Genomic DNA, 19,953 nt, shown 5'->3' with positions numbered 1-19,953 from the left:
GGGCAGCACTGCCATGACAATGACCTGCAGAAACATTTTTCCTCCTGCTTCCTGCTCCTTGTATCCCAACTATGTGTGAAGCTGAAGGAACAGCATGAGGTCCTGAGCATATTCTGAGATCAAGCAGAAAAACTGGCAAATTAAGGGCATTTTAGCTACACATGGCTAGGTAGGTTAGCATTTCTGTCTCATACAGATCCTTTTTGTTTGCAAAAGGATGTTTGTTAGCAAAACCAATTATCTGCATCTATCTAAAGCATACTTTTGAGAAGGATGTTTTTCTATAAAATATGCCTCAGGTGACAGAAAAATGTCACTGAATTGAAAATAAAAAGCATGTCTTATCTAACTAGGGATAAACAAGGAGTGCAAAGTTTTTCAGGGGAAAAATTAGGACGCTGAATATAGCCAAAGTTTAAGATAATTAGAAGCATTTTCATGGACTGGACTTTACAATTTTTCATTACATGAAAACTAGATGATGCATTTAAAAGATAGTATATTGACTACTATAGGGCAAACAGACACTTGAGCATATATAGTTTGTATGTGCATCATCCAAAAAAGAGTGAATATTTCAGAAAGTCACCATGTCTCAACAGCATAATCATTCTGCTTTTCTCAATTGGTCTTTCAGGTTTTTTTTTTCTTTTTAGACAGATACAAACAGAATTAATATGCAAGAAAGTAAGAATACTGTAAAATTTAATAATAAAACACCCAAAGGAAATCTGCTAATCTGCTAGAAACATCTTTACAACAGTAGGATTTCAAGTTTCATTTTGCTCTCTTAGAGCAGACATGAAAATTTCACAAACAGAAAAAAATGCAGGAAAGACATTTTAAAGATGAACAAAACTTGTTCTAGTAAAATTTAACATACTGTATGTATTTAAACTAACAAGGGTATTTTAGCTGAATCAGTTAGCTAATTGAAGTTTTCTAATTATCAGAGTGTATTGCTGGAACAACATTATGATTTCAAGCAGCATTGCACGAAGCACTTGGTCACCTCAAGACAGCACAGGACTGCCACCTTGTGAACAACAAAAAAACACCAGAACTGCATTAGCAGGACAAAATTCAACTGCCCCCAGACACTATAAAATACTTTTTCCTTACTTTCTAACAGAAGTCATTCATCTTATTTATTAACCCTCTAGAAAATTCACAGAAAAAATATTTCAGCATTGCTTATGGTATAAAATTCTTGCTAATTTTGAACATGAACATGTGTTGTCAAGGAAGTTATAAGGAATGAAACATAGAATGCTCACAAACAGCAGGAAATGTAGTTCACAGCATAAAGCATTATCAAACTTCCTATCTTGCCAAATAACAACATATTTTTAACTAAAAGAAAAAAAAGGTTCAATTGTTTCTACTTTTTCCTCAATTTCAAAACAATTCAGCCATTCTGTGACTGTTCAGCTATCATTATTCCAACAGTTACTGAAAAATCATCTAAGAAAAATTAAAACTGAGCCTTTTTTTCAAAGCAGCCATTAGAGAAATGTTAGCTATGTTATTTTTGGTTTTACCTTAAATACTTCAAGGAATTAATGTGACTTTATTCTAAATTGATAACTAAGAAAATTTACAAGAAATTAACATTTTAAAGCTGTTGTAAGAAATTTCACTGACACCTGCTGAGAATTAACAGAAGTAAGCAATTATGGTTCTATTGAATGTAGAAGACCTTGGCAACATGAAGCAGGATAAATACAGCCCTTTTTGCATGTTTTAAGGAAAACAGTTAACAAATTTAAAACAACTACAATGGAAATATCTCAGGGGCAAAATACAAAATACTAAAATCCATTTTTCAATGGATTTCAACAGTGTTACTGCTATTTGTCAAAATTCTAGGAAATACTGATGGAATTGGCTTTATGACCAGTTCTGATACAATATAATGCCTCTGATTTCTGGACTGACTTGGCTAACATTGAATATTACCTGCAAACACTCTCAGGCTCATAGACAAAAGTGAAAATGTAGCTTTATTCTACAAATACATTCTCCTTTCATACTTTAGTAATTCATCAACTTCCCTCTTTAAATAAACTTTTATCAACTTAGCCTGCTTTCAAATGAGCAAAATATATTAAGCATCATTTTACTTTTAAATTAAAACCTGTAAGTATGGTGATAAATTCCATTATAAAACATTATGCCATTTCATAGTACTGCTTGAACAGCCCCAACAGGTCACAGACATCTCTCTATGTGTCATTTTTCTAGTGTCTCCTGGGGTGGAGCTCATTAGAAAGGTATTGTGCTCTAAATTTTGGTGGATGTTTTGCATTCACTTTTCACAACAAAAAAAAAAAGTTTTAAAATTGTTTTTAAAATTGTACTTATTTAAACTGGTTCTTTTCACTTGAAACACAGCTGCTACTTCTGTTAAAAATACGAATCATGAACAGTCTCTCAACAGAGTTGATCAAGGATGGGACTTGAAACCAGTAAAAACAAAAATATGCTGGATAAAACACCTGTTGACTACACAGGGATCCAAGAAGGTCAATGGCATCCTGGCCTGTATCAAGAATAGTGTGGCAGCAGGAGCAGGGAGGTCATTCTCCCCTGTACTCAGCACTGGTGAGGCCACACCTTGAGTGCTGTGTCCAGTTCTGGCCCCTCAGTTTGGGAAGGACGTTGAGATGCTTGAGCGTGTCCAAAGGAGAGCAACGAGGCTGGAGAGGGGCTGGGAACACAAACCCTGTGAGGAACGACTGAGGGAGCTGGGGTTGTTCAGCCTGGAGAAAAGGAGACTCAGAGGTGACCTTATCACTCTCTTCAACTTCCTGAAGAGTGACTGTGGTGAGCTGGGGGTCAGTCACTTTCTCCGGGCAACAACAGACAGAACAAGAGGACACAGTCTCAAGCTGCGCCAAGGGAGATACAGGCTAGAATTAAGGAGGAGTTTTTTCACAGAAAGAGTGGTCAAATACTGGAATCATCTACCCAGGGAGGTAGATGAGGTGGTGGAGTCACCATCCCTTGATGTGTTTAAAAAAAGACTGGATGTGGCACTTGGTGCCATGATCTAGCTGAGGTGTTAGAACATGGGTTGGACTCGATGATCTTGAAGGTCACTTCCAACCTAGAAATTCTGTGATTCTGTGAAACACCTGCTCCCCTACATAAAACCAGAAAAAAACCTTGGGTCTAAGATACAACTTGGAATACTAGACAGAGCTCCATGCCTTTCCAAGTTACCATTCCAACTCAGTATTTCAGGGCACAAATGAAGTTGTACTTAAGCAGGCAAATGCTCTTTAACGTATGATTTTATTGGCATGGCATACAAAAACAAAATTGGAAGCAGAAGGCACACAAGACTTCCCCTCCCAAATCTGTGATACTGAAATCACAACACATCCTGGACTCTGCCAGAACCACAATGGATTCCTCAAAAGCAATCCATTTCAGGTTTCTTTTGTCCCTTCAATGTGAAGAAGTAAATAGGTACTGATTGAAAATAGCTTTCCCTATGGTACATATTGACAAAAAATTCCCAGGCTGGCAACAGGCCAAGAAGCAAAAAGTGACCTGGCAAATATCCTGAACTCAATACAAACACCTACTCACTGAAGAGTGGCTGGAGGGTTTCCTTGGGAGAAAAAGGGATGCAGAGGCATTGATCAGAATCTGAGCTCATCACACCCATCACAGGGCTAGTACAGGGAAGGAACTAGAGCCAGGACAGGGATTTTACAGTGGGGTAAAAGAAACCAGTAACAGTACTGACCTGAGCTTGTAACTCCCAGAACTGATCTCTTGAGAAACTATGCCAATTCCAAGTGACTTGAGTGGCAATAATATCATGTTTGCACAGATTTGGCTGGAGTATTATCATTAGAGAACAATAATGCATTTAAAGAAGCTACACAGTGCCTGAAGTTTTGGAGACCACATTCCCCTGCCACATACTGCAGCAATCAAATATTTTTGAGACTTAATGTAAGTGATTTACTTACAGGAACTATTAAAGCCTTCATTTACTCTGATGATAGTGCACACTAGATGCTTTTAAATATATATACATCAATATATGTAAATATACATCACTTTGTCAAACAGAATATATACACTCAAGTTCCATTAAACGTGAAAAATACTTAAAATAGTTCAATAATGCCATTAGTAATCCTTGAAGATCACACATCAAAGATCTTTGAAACACTCAGTGCAACTCAGAAGTGCACTCAGAGTTGATTTCAGCACAAACCTGTGAGCACAGAACCACAGGACATAAAAGCTCAATTATTAAGGAGGGCTGCAATCCACTGCACGTTGCAGTCTGACATCTGTAAACCACTCCCTGTCTAACAGGTCACATTACCAACTGCCATTTATGCTTTATTCTACAGTAACACTTGTTCCTCCAAAGAAGGTGCACACACACAGCATCCACTGTGTTTTCTAAATATCAGTTTAAAATAAAAAGTTCAAAATTCTCTAGTGGTTTAAGAGCCTATTCTGCTTACAAAACTAATGTAAGCATATACTGACAAAAAAAGTAATGATAATTCAGAGAGATGTAGAGGAGGCTTTGAAAACATTGTACTTTAATATTGGTTTATACTTTGACCACTAGTAAACCTAGAAGGAAATGGCCTGATCTGAGGAATAAATATTCACACAGATAAATAAACAAAAAGGTTGAGTAGACTGAAATCCCTCTTTTGTAAAAAAGAAACCTCTGAAACATATTTATAAACTATTTTACCTTCAAGGACATGTTATATAATATTTTATTATCATGAAAAATGACAGTAAACATCTCCCTTATTTTAGATTAATTGCAGAAAGGTGTTCTCACATTTCCCCTCATATTGAATTTTTATATTTTCATAAATTCAATATATGGAATATCTTCACATTATAACAGATCTTGCATTTGGTTGCAACAATGTAAGCAAAGAGCTTACTTCCCAATTCCAGCTAGGGAAAATAATCCTTACATGATGCAAAATACACTGTTTCATTCCAGAGTCCAGTCCTGAAACAGAACTGTGTTTTCCTACAGGTATAAAAGTATCAAAAAAAAAAAAAAGTCACCACATAAATCTCTGTACTTCATCACTATTTTCCCATTGGAATGTTCTATTTAGAAAAAGATAAAAAGTTACAGCATTTACCAAAATATAAAAAGCCAGCTCCAGAAGTTGTCTATATAGAGACAGAAATGGAATATTGAGTCTATATATTAAGAATGGCAAAATAAAGTAACGAAATTCTAGCAATTTTTGAGGAACTGTGACTGCTAATAAACATACAAAATACATTAAGATCCAGAATATTGATTTTGATTTTAGTGTATCAGCAAAACTCCAGCCAGCAAATAGATAGAATGGAACTAACAGGTATTTTACAAGCTCGTGTCTTTGGAACACTTTTCTCCAGACATAAAATGTATAATGTCTGTTGTCTGCTAGTAAATACTTATGGACATAGGAAAATTTCCAGATCAGGAATAAAGAGATGACAGTGACTAAGCTATACTGCACAGGGTGCTTTTTCAATGACAACAGGAATTTCCTGATTTTAGTGGGGGTCAGTAAATGAGGAAATGAAAAAAAACCAGTAAAGGACAGAAAATAGAACAGCTGAGGAAAGTGCAAACAGGCTTCATGACTACTTCTGTCACCAACAACTATTCCACCATTGATGAAGACAAAAACAAAGAAGAGAGATACTAAAATGATGTATGGCCAAGTTAAAGCAGTAAGTGTAACTAAATTTTTGGGTGACAAGAGATATTTAACAAGAAACTGCAGTATTCTGGTCAAATCTGAAAATGATCCTTTCCTGGAAGAAATCTTTTCATCTTTCTTTTTCTGCAACTCAATCTTCCAGGCTTCACTTAGCTTCTCTGCAACAACATTTCCAGCACAAAAAACTGTCCACACAATATTTGTCTGACGGAACATGAAGCCACAAAATCCAAGGAGAGCAGAAGTTTTATGGTTACCATAAAGGCACATTAAATAGGAAAAAAGAGTAAAAAACACTGATCCTGGATCCGTATAATAAAGGAATGTAAAAAAATAAAGGGTGGGAAACGCTGCAAGAGTTAATGCAGACAAGATTCTCTGGAAACCAGACACAGCCTAAAGAAGAAGCAGAAAAATGTAGTTAGACAATGCCCAATAAAATAAAATAGTACATTAAAAGAAAACTAGTATAACTCTTGAGAATTCCATTAACACAATAGACATCTCCTATGTTGTTTCCATTATTGCACAAATGCTGTATTTTTCTTAAGTTCCTGCTATGTTAATACAGTTACACAATGTTAAAATCTGAGTGAAAAGCACAGAATGTTACTACAGGTGATTTTAAAAGATGGCAATGAAAATACACCAACTTCTTTCATATGTCAGGTGTGCACATATTTGAGGTATTAAAATCATGGTGGGGGCATAACTGCTCCCATACTTTGGATGAAAGGGCTGCATCAATGGGCAGAAGAAGATAAAATCAATGGTTTATTCCCCTGCAATCTCACCATGAGATTCTGTTTATCTGTGTGACAGCACCATTCTCTGCCTCTACTATCACCTCTTTTGAACCAATCCACAGGGAGGCCAACTCCAAGTTTCTGGTCTTTAATGTAGCTCTTATTATGTATCCTCATTATAATTAATGAGTCAGAAAAGAAATTTTAAAAAAGGTAAGAGACCATGAAGTTGAAACCTCTTCCCAATTATCCCACTCACTACATGACAACACCACAAATAAATCACAACATTAAAAATGCTGCATGATGTTTCTGAATGATGTAGTGTGGGGTGAAACAGACACTCATCACCTTACAAGGAAGGGGAATAGAGGAAACACTGAAGTCAAAGAAATGTCAAAGGATAACTAAATGCCTAGACTACCGTCATGAAACTTGTTCTTGCATTTATGTTTCCACTTTGAAGTATAAAATTAAAAGTGGAAACCATTTATTTAATCTGATCTAATTCTGTACAGTGTTATAATTTGCTTAAAAATGAAGAGATTTCCTCTAGGAAAATACACCAATTTTCTTTGTAGTAAAGGAATCCTTCAGTTATCAGGGAACAGGAAAAAAATGTTTTAAAGTTAAAAGTCAAAAAAAGTAACTTTACTAATGTGCAGGAGTTTAAATAGGCCATTAACCAGTAAAACAATTCATTTACTGCAGTGGTGGATGCTTCAGACTTTTAAATATACAGCATTCTTGTATGCAAGCTGAACTGTTATGGTCTGGATGTGTGGACAGCTAGACAGGTAAGAACTGGCTGGGCTGTGAACTTGGTACACTCTACCCAAAGGACAGTAACAACCCAAGGACCTCAGGGATCAATACTGGGACCTGTTCCATTTAATGGCTTTATCAAAGACAAGACAGACAAGAGTACACTGTCACCAAGCCTGTAGTTGACACTGTATGAGCAGGACCAGGCAATTTGCTCAAAAGCACAGGTGTCATTCAGAGTGACCCACACAGGCTGGAGGAATGGGGTAATGAAAATATGATGAAATTCAACAAGGCCAAATCCAAATGCCTGCAGCTGAAAAACAAGAAATTCCCTTAAATGACACAGGCTGCTCACAGAGCAGCTGAGGAGCCACTGTCCAAGTTGTGTGGGGATTTAAGCAATTCCAATGACATGAGCATCCAGACCTTTGGATAATAAGTCTGCATATCTACTAACTTTTATTTTAACAGGACTCCATCTACTTATGTGCAAGAATGAATTTTTAGAGAACTGCACCTTGTGCGAGAAAAAAAAAATTAAAAAAAAATTAGAGAAGAGGAATGTACCTTCTTGGCCAAACTGGTAATGGTACTCGCAGTTACAGAAAACTGAAGTAGTGAAGGGAACACACACTAAGCCATCAAAGTTGCTCGCACGAGTGCATAACATCCCTTTACTTTGACCGTACCTTATTCTTCTGATGGATCTTGAACAGAAGCAAGTACAGTAAGTAGAAGTTGCCAGCACTGAAGAGGAGATTGATAAACCTGAGCATTCCCACAGAGCACACCACGCTTCCCGTCCAGCCGAGGAGCCACGCCGCGGGCTTCACCACTCCCACCGAGAGCAGGTACAGGCCGGGCAGCGTGGTGATCATGGGGTCCCACTGCAAAGGGGACACACACAGGGTCATGGGGCCGCTGCCTTCACAGGCCCCGAGCCCCGCCAGGCCTACACCACCGCAACACGACCCCTGGCTCGGCCGCAGGCTCCGAGAGCTCCCGGCACTGCTGCCCTGAGGGTTCTGAACTCTGCCCTGCCCGGCTGTGGCTCCACCCGCTACACAACCCGCGTCCGGCCAGCCCCGACCCCGAGCGCTGCTGTGCCGCTGCCGCTGCTGCTGCAAGGGTGCGCCCCTCCTGACCTGCAGGAAGCGGCCCTGACAATAGGCCTGCGCCTGCGGGACGTGGAACACCTCGTCCATGTAGGGCCCGCGCAGGCGGCGGCTGACGGCGGCGAAGAGCAGGCAGGACAGCAGGAAGGCGCCGCTCATGGCGCCCGAGAAGCCGTAGGCCTCGCCGCGCTCCATGCCGGCTCCGCGCCGGCTGCGATGGGGCCGCCTTTCCGGGGCGGGGCGAGGGGCGGCACCCGGCCGGGCGGGAAGGGACGCGGGGCCGGGAACCGGGGCATTCCTGTGGGAAGGTGAGCCTCGGTGTGGGCGGCCTCTGTGTTGTTAGCGCTGTGTTTTCCACGGGCCGAGCGGCCGATACCCCGGGGATGGAGCGAACGCACCGGCTGGAGCTGTTCCCTGAGCGCAGCGTCACGCTGCTCCTCTTCCAGCACGTGAAAAATGCAGCTGCTCTGCGGAAAAAAGCCATGGAGGGGTCCATTGAGGGAGCACTGATAAACCCCGCGATGGTGAGTGAGTGCGAGTGGATGCCCGCGGGGGCTCAGCCAGGCCGGCCCGTGCTCTCCGTGGCTGTCACACGGGCTGCTCTGCGCGTCCTCCGGACCCCGCGAGTGCCCGCCTTTGGTTTCGTTACTGCGTCCTACCGCGGAAAGGGTCGGCTGTTAAACAGAGCCTTGGCAAGATTGGCCAAAACCATTGTTTTGATTAATTTCACTTCCTGCTTGATGGCGTTTAAATCTGCTTCATGTGTAAACTCTAGTGCTAATTAATTTATGCTGTCTAAAGTTTACTATTTGGTGCCTTTGTTCTTATTTAACCTATAAATAGTTTCAGAATCTAGTCTTTTTTTGTTAGAATTAGAACTAGGCTACCACATTAAAATGAAGTGGTCAGGATTTTTTTCAGATTTCAAAACAGTAATTTCTGTATTATTTTTGTATAATTTCTGTTGTGTTTTACAGATTGTAGATCCTTTTCAGATTCTTGTGGCAGCCAACAAAGCAGTGCATCTACAGAAGATAGGTAAAATGAAGACTAGAACACTCTATGCAGAAATTATTTTCAGCCTTTCACCAAGCAACAATGTAAGATCCATTGAACAAATTTCTTTTTTGCCAGAAAAGCTTGCTAGGATCCACACAGCCAAACTAAGTACATGTTTTCCTTTAACACTCTATGTAGCTACTAGTAGAAGTTTTTAATTGTTATTTTTAATGTCACTAATGTGCTATTAGGGTTTGTAGCTTGTCAGAATTCCTTTAATGTAAAATGTTTGTCAATTTCTACTCTTGGTGTATCTGACACAGTAACTGAAAAGGTTCCTTATATGTAGTAAGAAAGTGATTCATAATATTTTTTTCTCTTTTTTCAGATTTCAGATGCGTTTAAAAAGTTTGGCATTTCAGACAGTGACACAGCAGTACTCATTGTGCTGGTTGTGGATGGAGACAAGAATGTAAATCTGGCAGATATAACATCTCAGGTGGAAGGCCAGCAGGTTTCCCTAGATGAACTCCCTCAGCTAACAGACACTGCCAAAGTTAAAAAGGTGTGGAAAAGAGAGGACTGACATGGAGAAAAGGGACAGTTTATTTAGTTGTCTGATTAAATATCAACAGAAATAACTAACTTAGGATCTGTATTTCTTTAGCACAAGTGAAAACTTGTTTTAAATGGACGTTGATTATTTCTTTGAATTTTTTAGTTGAAACAAATTTTAGTTGTCACACCCTGACATCACAAAATTTAAGTCTTCAAATTATTAATGTTGTCAGGGAATTAGAGCATAAAAATAAATTCCTGATTGCTGCCTACTATCCAAGAAGTTTTGATTCCTGTTTTTCAGGCAAATATTAATTTAATTTAAAATTTCAGTTCAGAGCATTTTCATAAGCTTCAGTAGATAGATAGTCCCAGGAGGGGTGGTTAAAATAGAACAGATTAATTAGCTGTTAGGAGCTGTCTTGGGGTATTTATGCTTTTAACAGATTACCATATGCTAAATAGGTATTTTGAAGCATATGTCTTCTACGTGATAAAATTCAAGTAACTTCAATCATCTTTATCATGTCTGTCAAAGTATTGATAGGAGACATATGAATAAAATTGGACAGATCATAACATTTAACATATGGAGCTAAAAGTGCTGCTCTTACTCAGTTTCGTAGCTTTCCTTATTCTTGCAGTTTCAGAATTTGCTTCAGTCCAAATTTTGTCTTGCAGTCACAAGAAGAGAGGAATTTCCAAAATAAAAGTGGAGGAGAGGGGAATAATCTTTTCTTGGTACATAGTTTTAGAAGGTATGTCATCAGTTCTTTTCTTCCTTATACATCTTTCCTGTTTTTCTTGTTGTTTTTTTCTGCAGATGTACAAAGTCACGCCACAGGAAGAAAAAATCGGCACCTTATTGGATAGTGTTGTTTGCAGAATGTCAACAAAAGATGTTTTGTGAAAAGATGGAAATAAATTTCAGAGGAAGTGAAGTAGTACTGAGTAGTGTGATGACATCTGAGCTTTAACCAGGCTTGGACACCAGGGTGACCTGAGCTGTGTTCTAAGCACAGAGAGCATGCCAAGCAGAATTTGCCACTGACATTATGGTCCTTTTTCTTGACAAGGGAGAGTTGGCAGTACTTTAAGCTGAACTTAAACAAAAGGCTTGGAAATTTGTACTTAATTTTGTCTTTTGTCAAATGTTTTAGTAGTCCCAGAGAGAGTTCAAACATTGTAAATCATTTTTATTAACTGTGCTCTGATTTGTTTTGGTTTGGTAGCCCGATGGATGTTATCCTTTTAACAATACTACTGCCAGAAAAGGCATCTTTACAGCCCAAGTATTTCTGATGGACTAGAAAGAGAAAATTTTCCATAAACAATCAGCAACATCTCCCTCTTTGTGCTCCTGGGGTAGAGTTGCTCCCCACCCTTTGAGGACAGGAAGGGGCAGAGGGGTGCCAATGCCAGCCAGTGGCAGAGTGGAGCAGGGGCATCAGAGATGTGCACAATGAAGAATAAGGTCCATGTGGATAATGCTGTGGTGGTGTTAGCACCTGACACTCTGATGACATCCACTGCTGGCTTTAAAGGATAAGGAGATTTTACTTACTTTACACTGATTTATGCATGGTGGTGCTGAACTCATAGAGCCTGGTTACAGGTGCAGAATTCACAGACAAATTTGTGCCATAGGTTGTATCCACTTAAATTGTCAATAGAGCTTACAAAGTATTCTTAAAGGACATAAAACTTGATTTTTTGAACCACTTCTAGTAAAGGCCATTAAAGGGAACTAGGAGGATTATTGATTTCCAGGAGTCACCAGGTGCAACAACTGTGAATGTGTATCATTTAATCGTATGCAAGCATCCTGTTTAAGTACTGTCCTAATTAGGTAGAAATCCATACTGTTTGTTATTTTTATGCTGTATTGTTTTTCTAAGATTTGCATAAAACTATAGCTGTCTGCATTTTTTTTCCTGATGTTTTCTGAGGTATTATCTTTGGAAGAGAATGCCTCACATTCTTACACATACATTTTGAAGGAGAGGTAGATCTTAGAGTTGATAACAGTACAGTAAACAGACCAATGAACTGACATATAGACCTGGTTTTGTCTGTGTTTCTGTGTTTAATACAGAAATTTACAGCTTCAGTTTTGCATTTTGATTTCATTTAAGTCTTCCCTTAGTTAAAACACAGTAGTAGAAATACCATCGTTTTCTTACCAACCAGACCAATGGCAAATTTAGTTATGAAATATTAAGGGAATGGCAAGGTTTATCAAAGGGTTAGGGACAAATGGCTGTGCTGACATCTTGCTTTAAAGATGGCTTTACAGAATGCATCATCCTCTCTAAAGGAAAATGTGATGCAGTAGTAAAAAATGGAGCTTGGAAGGACTGGAGTCTTCAAAAGTCTGTCACATCAGCATGTGAGAATGACCATGGAAAATAAGAGACTTGTTTTCCTTTTCTGACAGTCCAGTTGGTACATGGAATATATCATAAGGTTCACTGCTGAACGACAATGTTTTTGTTAGTTTAAAATATCAGCAGACAGGCTTACTTAAACCACTGCCTTTTTTGAACACATGTAAAACATCTGTCCAGTCTGTTTAGTACAGGGGAAATAGTAATAAAATGATTGCTGCGTAAAGTTTTGACACACAAGTTCCAAACTTGGGTTCCCAGTTTCTACCTCTCCATCTATTTCATTGGTGTAGAGACATTAAATAGGTCATTACTGTTGACATAAGTTAAATTGTGATTTACTGTGAGACCCAAATGAGGTGTTTTCATGGGTGGATTTACAGGAAATTATTTTGGGAGCTGAAGTCTCCAGTGTTATTCAGTCAGGCAGATGATTTGAGTCTGTTTGTGTTGCAGGTCTATGCCCTAGGTTAGGGCAGGTTTTCTCTAGATGTGGTTGCATTATCCAAGTTAAATGAGTTATTTACAAAAACTGGTAATACAAGTAGATTTTGTTCACCCTGCAAAGATACAGTTGTCTTTCTGAACACATTAAAAATTATTTAATTTAGATCTCTAATGTTACTGTTAAATAAATAAGGCTGTTTTCCAAGAAAGCAAAATTTTGAGAAATGTTTTTCAAAACATTTAATGTTCTGCAGCAGTCACTTCTGAACTTTCATACCTCATCTCCTCTGTCACAAAGTGAAAGAAGAAACTGAAGTATTTTCAATACTTTATTTGGACCTCCAGTGCTTCAGAGGCAGGATTATACCTGCAGAATTTATAAATTTAACAATTAAATGCTACATCATGATGTGTGGTCAATTGTTCTAGGTTTGTTTTTTTCCCTTGGTGGGGTGCATTTGGGATTTTGTGTTTGACTTCCAGCACACTGAGGCCATTGCCTGTCCCAGAGCCCTGATCACCGTGGGTTTTTGTGCTGCTGTCAGAATGTGTAGGTCCCTCTCCCATCTTTTGTATTTCAAATGTATATTGACAAGGGAGGGCCCATCCTTTTGTGTTCACTTGTAATGTTCACCCTACATGTTTTATGACTGGGTCCCTATGTTCTGTGACAATGTATTTAATTTTCTAGTAATCTGTTTTCTTAAGTATTCCTTTGTGTGCTTGTCCTGGTTTAGGGCAAATTTGGAGGAGAATTTCCAAGTTAGGGCCCCTCCCCCCAACTGGTTCGGGAAGGATTCCTCAGAGAGAAGTGGAACGAACCTGTTTATTTAACAGGCACAGCACCCCCAGCACACAAAATGAACAATATCAGATGGCAACACTCTGAAAAAGATGACAAATTCAGAAAGTCTCTCTTGGGGGGTGGTCACTGTTCTCAGTCCCTCCGGCACTGGGGCAGCTGCTGCAGGCCACAAGGTGCAGAATCTTGGTGTTTCCCAGGTCCCAGTCCAGTGCAGGTTCAAAGTGGTCAGAAAAAGGAAAGGAGAAACAGTCCAGGAAGAAATTGGACAGTTTAGCTAAACTAGCTAATGAGCAAAAGCAAGCAGAAGTGAAGCAAGCAAGAGTCAGAGAGAGCAAAGCAAAAAGCAAAAGCAGAAAAAGCAAAAGCTGCAGTCTCTGTGTCCCGCCAGGCTGATCAGAAAACCAAAACAAAACTTTCCCTCTTCAGAGCCAGTCTTAAAGATATAATATCCATAATATCTTAAAGATATAATATCCATAATATCTTAAAGATATAATATCCATAATATCCAGTCTTAAAGACATAATATCCAACATTAACAGAACACCTGAGTGGGGATACAAGCATCATAACGTCACCCTAGGACAGTGCTGCTCTCTAGGGAGCATCAGCAAAGCACTGCTCCCATGTTAAAGCAGGCTGAGGTGGTGTCTGTGCAGGTGGGGTTACACTGGTTGGAGGAACAGCAACTCCAGCACCTCACTGCCTGCTGAGAGCTGACACCGGTGTCTCTGGTGCTACACTGCCCCTTGTTAACAGTCCTGGAGCTCTTCTCAGAGACATTTCAGTTTATATACCCCTCCTGATTATGGATGGATACCAAAATGGGGTACACAATACTTTAAGAATTGTGTTGTCTGCAAGTACTACCTAATTACAAATGTGTATCTGAGTCTGTAAAATGTCTAAATATCTTCCAGAGTTTTGGGGTTTTGTGTTTTTTGGTTTGGTTTTTTTTTATTGGGATACTGTGTATTAGTTTACGCAATGCTAAAATTTGGGGTTTAAGCTGAGTTTAGGCTCCCAAGGCTTGGACAATTGTCTCCAACAGTCACTGTCCCTCAGAGCTGCCAGTCCACTAATGTGTGCTCATCAGCTGTAGACAGCCAGCAAAGAGTTGACCAGAAACTGCCAAATGGCTCTATGTTCAGAAAGCTTGCAGGCTGTCTGAGTGGGATTACTTCCTTGAAAATGTGGGAATATGGAATGCCCCCCATCAGGGATGGGTTGGTGTACGTAGGAGCTGGTGCTGCCATGAGATGTTCATGAATTATGGAAAAGCAAGTGGTGGTTGCAGATAAATATATACAAGGTGAAGACTGAGCCAGCTGGTTCTGTGACAAAGGCACAGAACAAAGCAGCTTATTCCATAATTTTATTCCTGAGTTTACAAAGTCATTACCATAAGTTAAAGATAATGGATGCAAGTCCCATATAAACTCTTCAGCAATGGAGATGAGAATTTGACTTTTTCAGTGATCTTCCTTTGCCAGCACAATAGCTGGGTTTGTTGATTATTTTTTCCTATGTTGTTGTGACACAGCAGATTATCCCTGTTTACAGTGCATGTTTTACCATGGATTGGGACAGGCAAACTCAGAAGAGGTAGAGACTCAGCAAGTTCACAAATGGAAAGCTGGGGTGGACATACAAAATATTGACCAATAAAACAGAAGTTGAACTCTTCTTTCTAGAATATCATGCTTAAAGTTTCATATACATGCTGAGGGTAATATAAATGTGTACAGGTCAAAGAGGTCTCTGTTATTCACAAAATTATGTTCTGTACATGGCTTGTTAAATTGCTTCATAGATTCACTTCCACAAGTACAAGCACTTAAGCAGTTTCAAGTAAACTGAAATATGCTGAGACCATTTTTTGTACCTCTTGAGTATGGATAATTGACACAAATACTTTAAATATTTGACAAAGTTTCTATACTGCTGCTATAAGGATGAATCCTTTCTTGACCAGGCTCCCCAGAGTGCCCCTAGAAGGATCATGATGATCACTGTGTAAAGGGTGTGGACTGTAACAAGATCATCTCCATGCTGGTACTTGAATGCAGAGGTGCTGTGCCAGTTCTCACTTCTGTTTCCATTAGGTTTCTGTCTGTGAGCACGGAGAGAATGTATCCTGACATAATAAAAAGCAAGATTAAGGTTAAAATTATTTTTCTTTATTAAGAGTTCAGTAGTGTTTGTAATGAAATCCAGAGCGTGCATTGAATCATTGACTAGATTTGGGAAAAGCTCTTCAGATTGTCTGGAGCTAATAAAATAATTTCTATAATTGGAAATGCAAAACATTTACCAGCCATTTGGTATTTCTCTCCCACTGACAGGCACAGTGACAGGATATGGGCTTGTTAGAGGAAAAACAATGTTCTTACTCCTCACTATTGATACAGATCATTGTATGAGAAAAAACATACCCTTTCATTTTGCAATATTTTGAAAGTGGCGGGGTTCAAATAAAAAATTACAGTTTTCAAAGCTTTAATGTACGGGAATAAGCACAGCATGTGATCCTCCCATCCTGTTTTGGCATGTTTTTCTATCTCTGCTTTTCAGAGGGGACTTGTGTCAAGGTTATCATTAGGCAAAGATACCAGTCAGGAGTAACTACATAAAGCACATCTGCAGGATTCTCTGCAGTAACATTCGACATTGCTTTGTCACCTTTCCCGAAGGGTTTGAAACTAGAAGTATTCACCTATGGCAACAGACTCTCTTCACTGAAAATTGCCTGCTAAGCCCCAGTGCTGCATCCTTGCATCCTTGTTCCTGCTGCTTTTGCCTTTTTTTTTTTTTTTTAAGAGAAAAGAAATTTTTAATGTGCACAATTACATCTGAACTGGAATACCAGAAGGAGATTAACTAGCTTGTGATTTTCACGTTTGTTAGGAAGGGGTCTGAGATGGATTAGATGTATTGCAGGTCTGGTTCATATGTGTTCCTGCTGTTACTGTGACAGTAGAGATTACCACAAATGTTAGCACAGATAGAGCTTATGAGTAAAAACAAACTTTAAACCACAAATTACATACTTAGGCAAACTTGGAAGAGAGCTGTCAAAACTGATTTGTTAAAACTGAAAGACTAGGAAATGCAATCTCCAAAAGGGAATTAATCAATAAAACAGAAGTTCTGCTGTTGAGTTTTTTCAGAAGGTAACTGTAGAATTAGACATTTAACATTTTTATCAGGACAATCTGTCATGTGTAGCTGCAAATCAAATAACAGTTCATGATCATTTGGGAGCATCATGTGAAGACCATGAGAGGAATATTCTGGCAACAGTTTGCTTTTCTGTTCCTGCCTGAGGGGAATGCAGTATATGCAGCTTACCTTCTGCAAGCATTCATGGTGTCTGGCTGATTGAGTTCCCACTGCGTCAGATTTCTTCTTGCAGAGAGGAAAAAAGCTTATTTTATCCTCGTTTCCTTGCACAAAATGAGAAAATTTTCTCTCAGTACCAGCAAAAAGAATCTTCTTTCCAAGCCCACCAACCTGACCAACAGTAATCTCAGAACACTTATGTGTCAATGAAAGCTCTCAAATTAATGGTTTCTGAAGCTGATTTTGACACAGTTCTTCAAGAAATTCCCTTGAGCAGTTCACAAGGCAAATGATGAGTAATCCCAGTGACTGGCTTCTTTTAGCTGCTGGGATCTCTTGTTATAAACAGTAGCTTGCTGCTGAAGTGTTGCCAAATTTATAACAACACAAGTAATGCACAGATGGAGGGTGGTGGTGATGAAAAATGCAGGATGAGCTGTAACAGAATTACTTTCTATTAGATCACAAGCTATTTTGGGGGTAAAACTTAGTTCCTTTCTACAAGTGCAATTTGGTTTAAATTGCCTTGAGTGAAATTTCAAGCCACCATCAGTTACATATGCTGCAATACTCAAATATTTTTTATGAAAAAAGCAGACGGCTTTTCAAAAAAATCTTTGACTTTTATAATATGATCACATTCAATAAGCAGTCAATAATATCACCACATTTTGACATCCAGGGTTAGTAACAGTTGCATACATCCTATTATTCCTGACACCTGGAGGCATTCATTACCAAGAGGCTGTGCCAATGCAGAGTTCCTCCCAAGCTGGGTGTTGCATGACCAGCTGGGTTAATGGTGGGTTTAGAATCACCAGTTCAATGCCCCTGTAGTGATCTGTAGGGCTTGTAAACAAACACATTTCAATTTGCAATTTATAAAGACAGACCAAAAACCTTCTTTCCCAAAACACTTTATTGCATCATCTTTAAAATAACTGTATTTCTCATTTAACTGTTACTTTCAGCTTATTGTCACATATAATTGCTATTAAGATAAATCTGAACTTGTAGTTCTGGTGCATTTCTAAAGGCTTTTGCCTTTCCCTCACATATGTCCTGGTTACAGCATTTAAGTTTTTGTAAAAATAAAACTGGTTCCTTTTAGTTTTATTAAAACAACTAGTAATTTCCAAATATGTCCTGGAAGAATCACTTACACTTCAGAAAATTAAAATTGAGTTTGTTGACCCATGTGACTTAAACTGTGTCACTGGAACCAGTGAAGCTACCAAGGACAGAGACTCATTCTTCATTATTAGCAATATATTAAATATAGAAAAACAGAAATATTACAATGACTTGGAAGAAGGAATTCAGACATCAGTAAAGAATTACCGAGTTGAATCAGTTCTAGATTTTCAGATCCTGAGAATATAAGAAGCTACAACTCTTGGATTTGGTTTCTTAAATATTTTTCTTAAATAACAGATACATGGATAGATGCAACAATAAAAGCTGTATTCTGCTCCAGGGACACTGCAACTACAAAGGCCTGCCAAGGGGAGCACAGCACTGCTCCAGCATTGCTCCCTGCACGCCTTTCTGCCCAGCAGCACCCCCGTGCTTGGCACCTGAGCCCCAGTGACAGCCTGCTTCACCTGTTCCACTCAGGGTTAGGCTCAGGCTTAGGGTTGAGAAAAGCACAAAGCCTACAACTTCAGGGACATTGCAACTACAAAAGGCACGCAAACAGGAGCAACTCATGTCATCTCCCTACACCTGATGACAATAGCTTTGTTTCAGAATTTTCTGTATTTTTGACCATTGAATTTCTTGTCATTATAACCCTGCCCCAGTCTGTTTCACTTTTTTCTCTGACTTTGAGATTTCATTTCCTTTCACAAAATGAAGAAATGAAATCTTGTGATTTCTAACTGTACCAATTCAGCAAGGTTTGATCCATTTCCCCATGCTTCATGTCATCCCATTACCTTATAATTTTTTCACTTTGGTTCAGAAATTTCAACAATGAGATCTTGAAAACAGAGAAGAAAGTGTAAAAAACACTCTGGAAGGGAGATATGATATGATAAAATAAAATGCAATTTAAAAAAAAAAGGAAATTTGGGAATGCAGTGATTCCAACCAAACCAATTGGGATGAAATGAGGTGCAGTGAAAAAGACCAAAATTTACCAAAATTAAATTTACAAAAGTCCCCAAATCAGAGAATGAAGTCAAACAAAAAGACAGAAGAAGAAATTGATGAAATGAAACACTTAAAAAAAAAAAAAAAACCAAAAAAAAAACCAAAAAAACCAAAAAACCAAACCTGCAACAAAGGGAAAATGACCAAATGGCATGGGATGACATCAAGTGCAGGGAAATAGACCACACCTTTCCAAACTGATCCTCATTGAAATTGAGGAATGAGGAAATGAAGAATTTCCTGTCATGAAAAGAAATGAAGTCTTGAAAACTGAGAAGAAAAAGCAAAATAAACAGACTAGGTAGGAATTATAATGACATGAAATTGAATGGAAAGAAATAAAAGAAACCAATAAATTGAAATTATTACATCCATAAGAGTGATTCAAGGAGCAATGAGGAAAACATCAAAGAGAACGGGTAGAAAATTCTGATGTAAAAAGATGGAAGACAGAAACTGTGACAATGAGGATTGGCCTATTTTAGAAGCAACTAAGCTGGACAGTTCCCCATGACCACTGCCAGCCAGGAGGGACTCCCCAAGGGAGGGGGAAGTGTGAGGTGAGCCTGTTAATACTCAGCAGAAACCTCTTTGTCCCAGCCATTTACTGTGCATGTTTTCCAATACATAGGACACTTGCTATATACCCAAGTCACATGCATACTGCTTGTGGGGCTCCATGAAAGGTAAAAAAATGACAAATGGTGAACTGGGGAAAGGATTAGAGATGTATCTTATCTATATAAAAATCTGCAGGTTATGATTAACTATTCTTACTCAGCTCCAGCAGATTGATTTAGTCATCTAAAAATACTTATAACAGAATACATCACTGGAACTCAATTTTTCATACCATGCATGCATGAAGAGAAAACCTTAAGTATCACACTAAGCACTGCACAGCAT

General features: G+C 38.8%; 2 protein-coding genes and 1 long non-coding RNA gene across 3 annotated transcripts; 1 reads left to right on the top strand and 2 right to left on the bottom strand.

Annotated features, from left to right (window-relative positions):
• Nucleotides 1-3,278: 3,278 nt before the first annotated feature.
• ALG10 (ALG10 alpha-1,2-glucosyltransferase) lies at nt 3,279-8,550 on the bottom strand. Its single transcript, XM_054631632.2, has 3 exons — nt 8,386-8,550; nt 7,930-8,127; nt 3,279-6,122 (listed from the first exon to the last, which is right to left on the bottom strand). Exons 1-3 carry the CDS (start codon nt 8,548-8,550, stop codon nt 5,067-5,069), a joined length of 1,419 nt encoding a protein of 472 aa, XP_054487607.2. The 3' UTR covers nt 3,279-5,066.
• A 188-nt stretch (nt 8,551-8,738) lies between these two features.
• On the top strand, nt 8,739-12,909 carry TPRKB (TP53RK binding protein). Its single transcript, XM_054631733.2, has 4 exons — nt 8,739-8,879; nt 9,333-9,455; nt 9,743-9,919; nt 10,736-12,909. Exons 1-4 carry the CDS (start codon nt 8,739-8,741, stop codon nt 10,820-10,822), a joined length of 528 nt encoding a protein of 175 aa, XP_054487708.1. The 3' UTR covers nt 10,823-12,909.
• A 647-nt stretch (nt 12,910-13,556) lies between these two features.
• On the bottom strand, nt 13,557-17,614 carry LOC143694164 (uncharacterized). Its single transcript, XR_013182469.1, has 2 exons — nt 16,903-17,614; nt 13,557-15,688 (listed from the first exon to the last, which is right to left on the bottom strand). It is a non-coding gene; the product is annotated as an uncharacterized LOC143694164 (long non-coding RNA).
• Between the last annotated feature and the right edge of the window lie 2,339 nt (nt 17,615-19,953).

The sequence above is a fragment of the Agelaius phoeniceus genome, chromosome 5, assembly GCF_051311805.1.
Source record: "Agelaius phoeniceus isolate bAgePho1 chromosome 5, bAgePho1.hap1, whole genome shotgun sequence".
Taxonomy (NCBI): Eukaryota; Metazoa; Chordata; class Aves; order Passeriformes; family Icteridae; genus Agelaius; species Agelaius phoeniceus.
The sequence above is the reverse complement of the archived record's forward strand: the minus strand, read 5'-3'. Positions and strand labels throughout refer to the sequence as shown.

Coding starts and splice junctions, on each gene's coding strand:
- ALG10 (XM_054631632.2), bottom strand. CDS start 8,550: ATGGAGCGCGGCGAGGCCTACGGCTTCTCGGGCGCCATGAGCGGCGCC. Junction 8,128..8,385: donor GTCAGGGCCGCTTCCTGCAG/GTCAGGAGGGGC, acceptor TCCCCTTTGCAG/TGGGACCCCATGATCACCAC. Junction 6,123..7,929: donor AGATCCATCAGAAGAATAAG/GTACGGTCAAAG, acceptor CTTCTTCTTTAG/GCTGTGTCTGGTTTCCAGAG.
- TPRKB (XM_054631733.2), top strand. CDS start 8,739: ATGGAGCGAACGCACCGGCTGGAGCTGTTCCCTGAGCGCAGCGTCACG. Junction 8,880..9,332: donor CACTGATAAACCCCGCGATG/GTGAGTGAGTGC, acceptor TGTGTTTTACAG/ATTGTAGATCCTTTTCAGAT. Junction 9,920..10,735: donor ACACTGCCAAAGTTAAAAAG/GTGTGGAAAAGA, acceptor TTTTTTCTGCAG/ATGTACAAAGTCACGCCACA.